This window comes from Petaurus breviceps, unplaced genomic scaffold (assembly GCF_028583685.1).
Source record: "Petaurus breviceps papuanus isolate PSGF00001 unplaced genomic scaffold, PetGlider_PUasm1.0 284089, whole genome shotgun sequence".
Taxonomy (NCBI): Eukaryota; Metazoa; Chordata; class Mammalia; order Diprotodontia; family Petauridae; genus Petaurus; species Petaurus breviceps.
The window spans coordinates 1-10,341 of record NW_027186028.1 but is presented as its reverse complement, the minus strand read 5'-3'; the positions used below and the strand labels follow the sequence as shown (position 1 = coordinate 10,341).

Sequence of the window (10,341 nt, the reverse complement as noted above, 5' to 3'; positions counted from 1 at the left end):
TTCTTTCTTTCTTTCTTTCTTTCTTTCTTTCTTTCTTTCTTTCTTTCTTCCTCTTTTGCAAAGAATTGGAAACTGAGGAGATGGCCATCAACTGTAGAATGACTGAACAAGTTATGGTATATGAATGTGATGGAATACTATTGTACTGTAAGAAATGATGAAGGAGATGGTTTCAGAAAAACCAGGAAAGACTTATATGAACTGATGCAAAGTAAAGTGAGCAGAACCAGGAGAACGATCTACACAGTAGCAATAATATTGTAAAAAATAATCCCCCTCCCCCATTAGACACAGTTTAATTAATTGAGAAGTGCAGTGCAGGGAAAGACATAATGAGATCAATGCAATGATCCACCACAACTCCAAAGGACTCGTGATGTAAAATACTCTTCACCTCCAGATAAGAGAACTGATGGACTGAGACTATAGATTGAAGCATAGTTTTCTCTCTCGTTAATTTCTTTTGCCTTTAAAAAAATATGGCAAATCTGGTTCTGAGGAGGCTACCATTTTGTAAGAGGAACATGTCTAACCTGACTGTCACAGTTACTGCCTTTCCAATTCCTTCTGTCCTTGTCCATTAATTTAGCATATGCTGCAAGAATAAGTTAGCTCAAAGTTTTTCCTAGTGTTTCCTAGCAGAGTAATAACTTAAAAAAATTAGTGTGTGCTAAGGATTCTACAAAAGAAATGATCACCTACAAAAACAAATATGAAGAACTGAGATAAACTTAAGAATTCTAGGAACCAATTCAGAGTAAAGCAAGCAGAGTATGGAGAAAAAAATTGCACATTGATTACAATACTGTAAAGGAAAACATTGAAAGACAGAACTCTGATCAATACAGTGACAATTCATGACTTCAGAGAACTAATAGTGAAGTTTGGTTTCTCACTCAAATTAGAGACAAGAGTGTAATTGCAAAATGAGACCTATGTTCTCAGATTTGATCAACGTCTTTATGGATTTTGCTTAATTGTTATTTTTTTGTTACAAAGAAAATTCTATTGGGGAAATGACAAGGAAGCAACAACCAAAATTTTAAAAGAGCATTAATAGCCATGGAGTCGGGAGGACCCAAGTTCGGTTCCGGCCTGAGACACTTAACACCCACACAAAAATACTAGCCGTGTAAACTTGGGCAAGTTACTTAACCCCAATTGCCCTCCAAAAGGCAAAAAAAAGAGCATTAATAAAACATTTTTTAAAAAGAAAAATATCAGATCATGTAATTTCTCTGTTCAAAACCCTTCAATAGAACTCTTCAATACTTAAGACCTCCACAATTTAGTTACTCTCTCCCCAGGCAATCTCACAATACTCATGCACTCTATGGTCCAGGCAAACTAGTCTACTTGCTCTAAGACAGTACATTTGGATCTTTCTCACTTCTGTTTTTGACCATGATGTTATGTACAATTGGAATATCCTTCTCTTCCTTACTTTATATCTCACTTCCCATCCTTCTGTTAACTTCCTCTCCTTCAAGGAATGACCAAGTTTGTCACCACCTTCTCCATGAGGTACTATAGCCTTCTCTGATGCCTCCAGTTCAAGATTCTCTCCTAGCTCATCTGATATGATAGAATGGATTACTCCTCTTATAATGCTCATTGTGTATAGTTGTATTACAATTATCTGTGTATGTGCATTCCAATCTGTTAGACCATAAACTTTGTAAGAGAACCTGACATTTGTTTCCTTTAGACATTGCATACAGTGAGTACTTAAATATTTGATGAATCCATGAATGGATGGGTTAGAAAGTGGAGGAATTATCTGAAACTAGCTGTTGAAAACAACACAACAGGGAGGAAGTGAGTATGTGTGTCCCTTCAATGACTGTAAAGGATGCTTTCATTTTAAATATCAAGAAAGAAATGGCCTGAACTTAAATAGTATTTTTCTACATATCTATAGTGTAAACACAAGAAGTCCTAGAAACAAAGGAAACATTAGAAAATTGCTGCACTAAAAATGCTAACTAGTTTTATTTTCTCAAATAAAATAACGTATTTTGTAAAACTTAAATGTTTATTATTATTATTATTATTTCCTACCCAGATCTATACGGTCTTCCTTATGCACTTTTAAGTGCATTGATTTCTGTCAAGTAAGAGTCACTAAAACAACTACTAGACACTCAGTCCAAGAATTAACAAAATACTCCATAAAACAAGAAATTGGGAATGTATGTTGCATTTGGTGAACTCTGAAAGACAGTCAAGGAAATTTTACTGTGCCTTCCAGGTTTTAGACTTCTAAACAGTCTTTAGTATACACTTACTTTTATTCGAGATAAAAGGGAATTCTATTAACATTGCATGGTGGTAAAATGACAAAGAAATTAACTCACCTGAATGATATTTTGATTCCCTTTACTAAACTCTGAATCACTGGAGAACAAAAGGGGCGTATTTTTATCACAGCTCTGCAGACTTAGAAGTGTGTCTGCATAGTTGGGCTGAGGAAAGACCAGTTGACTTTTCCGAGAGTCAGTGGTAAGGGATACCTCGTGAGAATATGACTGGAGAAAAGCTCGAACTCCATCTGGGTCCACAAACTGAGAAGCAGGGACTGTTCCAAATTTGTCATTACCCACACTCAATAGGTGTGACCTCCACCACCTGTGTAGCCTGAGTACCAGTAAGATGATAATGAAGACAAGGAATAAACAAGAAACTGAGACCACGGAGATAACAAGGTAGAGTGTGAGTTTTGAGTTATCAGTGGCCTCTGGTGTCTCCATGATGCTGAGATCAGAGAGAATCTCAGGGATGCTGTCTGCCACAACCACTGTGATACTGACAGTGGCAGAGAGGGGTGGCTCCCCTTTGTCTGTGACTGCCACCACAAGATTCTGCTTGAGGGCATCTTTGTCTAGGAATGACCGAGCAGTCCTGATCTCACCATTATGAAGGCCTATGGAGAAAAGGCCAGGCTCTGTGGCCTTGAGCAGGTGATAGAACAGCCAAGCATTCTGGCCTGAATCTCCATCCACTGCTACCACCTTGGTCACCAGGTAGCCTGGTTCTGCAGAGCGGGGAGCCAATTCTACTCCTCTGGAACCATCAGTTGGGAAAGTGGGATAGAGGATTTCCGGCGCATTGTCATTCTGATCCAGGATGAACAGAGTCAGAGATACATTGCTGTTGAGAGGCGGTTCTCCTGAGTCCATAGCTGTCACTTGTAACTGCAAGTCCTGGAATTTTTCATAATCAAAAGAGCGCAACGCATAGAGGACACCAGTCTCCGAATTAATGGAGACATAGGAAGAGAGAGGATCCCCCTGGAAGATATCATCAGCAATAGTGTAAGTGATTTGGGCATTCTCCTCGCTGTCTGGATCACTGGCAGTCACTGAATAAATGGAAGAACCTCTTGGATTATTTTCCCGAATGTAAGCAGAGTATGAAGTTTGACTGAAGGTAGGAGGGTTGTCGTTGACGTCGGCCACGTGCAGGATGATGTGAGTGTCCGTGGAAAGAGGCGGAGTCCCGAGATCTGTGGCTGTCATGGTGATATTGTACGCTGAAACCTGCTCCCGGTCCAGGGCTATGCTTGTCACCAAACTGTAGTAATTTCCATAATTTTTTTCTAATTTAAAGGGCAGACTTTGGGGGATGGAACAAGTCACACGACCATTATCTCCGGAGTCTTGGTCGTGTACATTTAAAATGGCAATGACGGTCCCTGAAGGAGAGCCTTCAGGGACTGAGGTGGTCAGAGACGTGATGGTCACTTCCGGAGCATTGTCATTCACGTCCACAACTGTCACCAGAACATTTGCTCTTGCAAAAAATCCCGCATTATCTTTAGCTTGCACTTCTATCTCGTAGAAGCCTGATTCCTCATAGTTCAGATTCCCTACTGTCGAGATTCTTCCTAAATGACTGTCCAACTCAAAAATCTGTTTAGCTTTGTTGTGGATGTTCCAGAAATAGGTCACTTCCCCATTGACTCCCTCGTCCGGGTCGGTGGCGTTCACTGTGAGCAGCCACGTTCCCACAGGCACATTCTCGGGAATGCTCACGCTGTATACGGATTGAGTAAACATTGGAGCGTTGTCATTCGCATCGAGGACAATTACTCGGACTCGAATGGTACCGGAGTGGACAGGATCTCCCCCATCTGAGGCTGTGAGGATGAGGTGGTGAACAGGTTCCTCCTCGCGGTCCAGGGCCCGCTCCAGCACCAGCTCTGGGTACTTGGCCCCGTCTGCTTTGTTTTGCACATGCAAAGAGAAGTGACGGTTTGGGCTCAGTTGATAGCTCTGGAGGCCGTTCATTCCCACATCCAAATCCCATGCATTAGGAAGAGGAAATTTCATTCCCAGGACTGCCTGTTCACTCACTTCTATGTCTACTTCATCTTCCTGAAAGCGTGGAGCATTATCATTAATGTCAGTCACTTCTACTTCTATCCCATAAATTTTCACTTTGTCCTCTAAGAGAATCTCCACATTTAAAAAGCACTTTAAGGCTCCTGGGCAAAGCTCTTCCCTGTCTATTCTGTCCGCGGTGACTAAGCTGCCGCTTCTGCCATTCAGAGCGAAATGTTGCTTCTTACCTCCGGAGACAAGGCGGGCTCCTCTTTCCGACAGCTCCCGCGGCTTCAGCCCAAGGTCCTTTGCGATGTCGCCCACTAAAGAGCTCTTCTCCATCTCCTCGGGTACCGAGTAGTGGATCTGCCCGGTCGCAGTGTTCCACAGCAGCCCCAGAAGACAGAAAAACAGAATTCGCCCTCTGCTGGTCTGCTGCTTGTATAATGCAGTCATTTCGTTATTCCTGCCTGACTTGCAGCCTTCTGTGTTCTCTTATCCAAATTCGGTCCGGTTCTACTCTTGGGCGGACAGTATCCACAGCCAATTTCAGAACTGGAACGGCCTGTGGGTTAATTCTCCGTGCAGCCCCAGAGCTTGATCTTCTGATCTGCTCGTGCTTTGCGAGGTAGGCGTGGGGAGGATCAGAGTGGATCTCTCCCTGTATATCTCTCCCTGATTGGTGAACAGCGGCGCTCAGAGTCCTCGCCAATTATTGCACAAGCTTGCAGTTAAGCACTGGATTTTTTTTTCCCCTACCAAGCTCAATCGGTGCTGTTGCGGGTTCGTCAAGACTTTAGAAACGGACTGTTTTTTTTAAAAATACATATTTCGTTAAACATTTCCCAAAGACATGCAAAAATTTTCAACATTTATTTTAAAAATCTTTGAATTCCAAATTCTCTCCCTCTGTCTCCCCCCTACCGTTTGAGAAGGCAAGCAATTTTATATTGATTATGCGTGTGAAGTCGTGCAAAACATTTCCATATTAGCCACGCTGCAAAAGAAAACCTAGACAAAAGTAAAATAAAGAAATAAAGTTTTTTTAAAAGTATACTTTAATTTGTATTCAGAGTTCATCAGTTCTCTCTCTCCGGAGGTGGATAGCATTTTTCACCAAGGGTCCTTGGATGAACGTCTGTTTTAAAGGGAAGCTTTCTTTGTCCCCTTAAAGTTTTCTTCATGCCTTCATCTTCACGAGATGATTGTAAGTAATTATTTTGTGAACATTTCAGTTGTCAACTTTGTGGTTTGTGTTCTTCAACGGACTTTTCATACTAATTAGAAATGTACATGGATGACTTGTTGCTCTCGTTGCTGTTTTTTTTCCCTTCTGAATACTTTCTACAAAATCAGTGTGCTAAATTCGAGTAGGAAAAATACTGTTGGGTTATGCTGAGATTGGCAGCGGGGAAGGGAGCAGAAAAGTTCGTCAAGGGAAATGTGCAATCATTCTAGAATCGAGAAAAGGACATGCTGCCATATTGGAAGGGTCACCAGAACTGCTTGCGTGGTGGGTTTTGTTTTGCAAATGGATGCCACTCCCCTAAGTAGTATATAGAGCCTACATTGGAGGACATGAAGATTTTTGCTATAGCAGAATTGGAAACCTGTTCCCTGACCTCAGCAGTCAAACTCCCCAACTCTACCATATGCATATGACATACAAAGGTGGATCTGTCAGTTTAGATTTTATATCTAAATGAGATTCCTCTGGGATAAAGAGATAATTTCCTTTGAAGATGATTTTTAAAGTAAATCTGAACGAAATTGTTACTCCAAGAATTAGTCTTGTTATTTAGCATTTAATAAAAGTATGTTGTGGTTATTAGAAATGGGGGAGACAATAATGAGCAATATTCTACCTCAAACCTAAATCGCACCAGAAAGTATCTCAGATTTACCGTCTGGGCTCATGAGGCACATTATAGAACAGCAGCAACATGTAGCATTAATACAAATGCACAGCAAAAGTACCTTAATAGACAGAAAGAACTAGTGTGACTTTCAAATCTTCTCGCATAATTACGCTTTAAAAATCCAGGAAAAAAGAAAATATTATATTTAACAATGTCAAAAACTCACCTCTTTGTAGCCAACTGGGTTGGTCTGCAAATCACTAGGAATTTCAGAAGAATCACTTGCTAAAGCATCAAAAGGACTATAAGAAAGGGAATTCTGTCCCGCAGAACGTTGGTCATTGGGCTTAAGAAAAGCAAATTCATACTTTCCTAATTCTGTAGGTAAACATGGTTGATTGGAGTAAGGCAAGGTTCCATCTTCATAACAGGGTGGGATTGTAGGCTTTGGGTAGAGAGCTGGTGAGAAACAACCTAATGTTTTGGGATTGGAGTATCTCCGAAAGCGTAGAAAGATGGCCAATATTATTGTGATTAGAAACAGAATCGAGATTAGTGCCAAAGCTATTACCAAATAAAACTGTAGCTCGGATTGGGTATTGGAGGTGTCTGAGCGCTCCTCTCTCATCTCTGGCATTGCCTCTTGCAAACTGTCTGCAAAGACCAGGTGCAGAGCCACAGTGGCCGACAGAGGGGGCTGACCGCCATCCTGCACAGAGACCAGCAGGCGGTGCCGAGCAGCATCTCTTTCAGCCAAAGCCCTAGCAGTCCGGATCTCGCCTGTGCGCAGCCCCAGGTTGAAGAGCCCCGGGTCCGTGGCCTGCAGCACTCGGTAGGCCAGCCAGGCGTTGTGCCCAGTGTCTGCGTCCACCGCCACCACCTTGGTGACCAAGTATCCTGGCTCTGCAGAGCGAGGGACCATGTCGAAGAGGGCCGATCTGTCAGGCCCCAGGGCCGGGTAGAGGATATTTGGGGCGTTGTCATTGCGGTCCAAGATAAACACTTGCAGGGTGACATTGGCACAAAGGGCCGGGGCACCAGCGTCACAGGCCTGCAGCGTCAGCTCGAAGGTTCGGACCTGCTCGTAGTCGAAGGAGCGCTGAGCGAAGATGGCTCCACTGTGACTACTGACCGATACGTAGGAGGACAGAGGCAGAGGGGCCAGGTCACTGCTGACGATGGAATAGGACACTCGGCCGTTCCCCTCCAGGTCCGAGTCAGAGGCTGAGACACTGGCGATGGAGGCTCCAGATGGGTTGTTCTCAGGGACGTAAACAACGTAGGAAGGTTGGAGGAAAACGGGAGGATTGTCATTGACGTCAGCTATGTGCAGGGTGAGGGTTTTGCTGGTGGAGAGAGGAGGCTTTCCCTTGTCGGAGGCAGTGACTGTAATGTTATACTGTGGGGTCTGCTCGCGGTCCAGGGGCCCATCTGTCAGCAGCTTGTAGTAGTTCCTGGAAGAAGATTCTAGTCTGAAAGGTGCATTTTCCTCTATGTGGCACGTGACCTCCCCATTGACGCCAGAATCTCGGTCTGGCGTTTTCACCAAAGCGACCACTGTCCCAGGTGAACAATTTTCAGGAATCAGTGCTGAAATAGAAGTGAATATCACTTCTGGGAAGTTGTCATTTACGTCTAAAACTTCAATTTCAACTGTGCACTGAGTAACCAGACCTCCCCCATCCCTCGCTTCCAACACCATAGAGTAGTCCTTGGTATTTTCAAAGTCTAAGCTCTCTAGAGTTGTAATTTCCCCGCTATTTGGATCCAGAGAAAACACTTGCCATTCTCTTTGAGAAGAGCGGTCGAAGGTAAACGTGATTTCCGCATAGACTCCCTCATCCTTGTCCGTGGCCATCACACGCAGCACGAAGGAACCTGGGGGCAGGTTCTCCAGCAGACTGACCCTGTAGACGTCCTGGCTGAAGACAGGGGCATTATCATTGGCGTCCGTGACATTGATTCTGATCTGAGCTGTGCCGCTTCGGGCAGGGTTCCCGCCATCCACAGCACTCAGGACCAAGTGATAGGAACTCTGCTTTTCCCTGTCTAGAAGTTTCTCTAACACAAGTTCAGCATATTTACTGCCATCTTTTTTCTTTTTTACTTCGAAGGAAAATACAGGATTGGTGCTTAGGTAATAAGTTTGCAGGGAATTGAGTCCTGTATCTGGATCATGGGCGGGTTCTAACGCAAATTTCGCACCTGGCAGGGTAGACTCAGAGATGTTTAAATTGATGACGTTTCTCCTAAACTGGGGAGGATTGTCATTTACGTCCTCAATTTCCACGCTAACATGGAAAACATTTAAGGGGTTTTCAACTACGGTTTCTAATGTCAGAGCACAAACTCTTGTTTGGGGGCATATCTGCTCCCTATCTATTCTGTCCCTAACAAGTAAATCTCCTCTCTCTGAGCTCACACTAAAGAATTCTCTTTCTCCACTAACCCGGAGCTTCCGGGAGGGTAAATCGTGGACCTCCAGTCCCAGATCCTTGGCGAGGTTCCCCACCACCGACCCTTTCGCCATTTCCTCAGGAATCGAGTAGCGAATCTGCTCTGAGAGCGCGCCGCAGAACAAAGACGCCAAGAAAGGAAACAATACTTGCCTCTTGAGCGTCCAGCACCTCTGCCCAGCACTGCTTCCCATCTCTCGGGCTCTTAGCACCGCTCCCTTTCCAGGTTAGGGAAGTCGCACTTCAAACCATTCTTGGATTTTAAGACTCCCCCCACAGCGAAGAAGCGCCACTACTCTGCGGCTATTGATCAGGGCGTCCGGGGCAAGCTCTGTTGAGGAGAAAGCTCCAATCATTAAAGCCTGGATCGTCTCTCTGATGTGAGCCCTGGGACGGTGCAGGAAATTATCCTCTAGGAGTTTCCTCCAATAGATCTCGAGTCTCAGTTCTGGCTCGGTATTGGTGGACAGCGGCGCTCGGAGTCTCTTTTCTAGAATTGCACTCAAGTAAGTGAGTACGTGCGCCACCAGGGGTCCATAGAACTGAATGCAAACGGAGCCCTTTCACTCGTGAGACTGCTCGTTGGAATTAAGATGTTATAATTATATGGGCCAGCAAACGATTTCCTGAGGAGTTTATTACATCTCGGAGTTTTCCTGGATTTCTAGTCTTTTTTGTGTTCATTTGTCTCCTACTATTTGTGAATCCATTTAGAGTTTTCTTGGCAAAGGTACTGGAGTGATTTGCCATTTCCTTCTCCACATCCTTTTACGCATGAGGAAGCTGAGGCAAGCGGGATTAAGGGACTTGAACAGTTTCACACAACTAGTGTCTGGGGCCAGCTTTGAACTTGGGAAGATGAGTCTTTCTGACTTCAGACCCAGCACTCTGCGTCACCTAGATGCCCATGTTTTCTCAGTCTTCTGGTTTTAGAAATACGTTTTGATGTAGTCATAAAGTTTATTGGGTGGTGAATTCCGCCCCCCCTTCTACTTCTGAAGGTATAGAATTCTATGGTCTAGGAGTTAACCTTTGATGAAATGTCCGGTTGGAATTATGTAGAAGTTTCTATTAGATCTCAGAATAGAGAATTCTCCAGAGTCAGCATATTCACTTTCAAAATATGGATCATTTTAGATTCTCTATGCTTTGTGTGGAAAATTCGAGAGGTGCACACGAATCAAACTGGCTAAGATGACAGAAAAGTAAAATGACTCATACTGGGGAAAGAGGTGTACTAATGCACTGTTGGAGGAACTGTGAACTAATCCAGCCATTCTGGAGAACAATTTAACCATGCCCAAAGGCTATAAAACTATGCATATCCTTTGACCAAGCAATATGGCTACTAAGTCTGTATCCCAAGAAGACTGAAGGAAAAGGACTTATATGTGCAACATATTTGTAGCAGTTCTTCCTTCTTTCCTTCCTTCCTTCCTTCCTTCCTTCCTTCCTTCCTTCCTTCCTTCCTTCCTTCCTTCCTTCCTTCCTTCCTTCCTTCCTCCCTCCCTCCTCTTTCTTCCTTCCTCCCTCCTCTTTCTTTCTTCCTTCTTCCTTCCTCCTTTCTTTCTTTCTTTCTTTCTTTCTTTCTTTCTTTCTTTCTTTCTTTCTTTCTTTCTTTCTTTCTTTCTTTCTTTCTTTCCTTCTTTCTTTCCTTCTTTCTTTCTTTCTTTCTTTCTTTCTTTCTTTCTTTCTTTCTTTCTT

At 43.7% G+C, this 10,341-nt stretch overlaps 1 protein-coding gene and 1 pseudogene across 1 annotated transcript; both read right to left on the bottom strand.

Annotated features, from left to right (window-relative positions):
* Positions 1-58: 58 nt before the first annotated feature.
* LOC138167672 (protocadherin gamma-A12-like) lies at positions 59-4,999 on the bottom strand. Its single transcript, XM_069096602.1, has one exon. It carries the CDS (start codon positions 4,776-4,778, stop codon positions 2,349-2,351), a length of 2,430 nt encoding a protein of 809 aa, XP_068952703.1. The 5' UTR covers positions 4,779-4,999; the 3' UTR covers positions 59-2,348.
* A 182-nt stretch (positions 5,000-5,181) lies between these two features.
* On the bottom strand, positions 5,182-10,055 carry LOC138167671 (protocadherin gamma-B5 pseudogene; annotated as a pseudogene).
* Between the last annotated feature and the right edge of the window lie 286 nt (positions 10,056-10,341).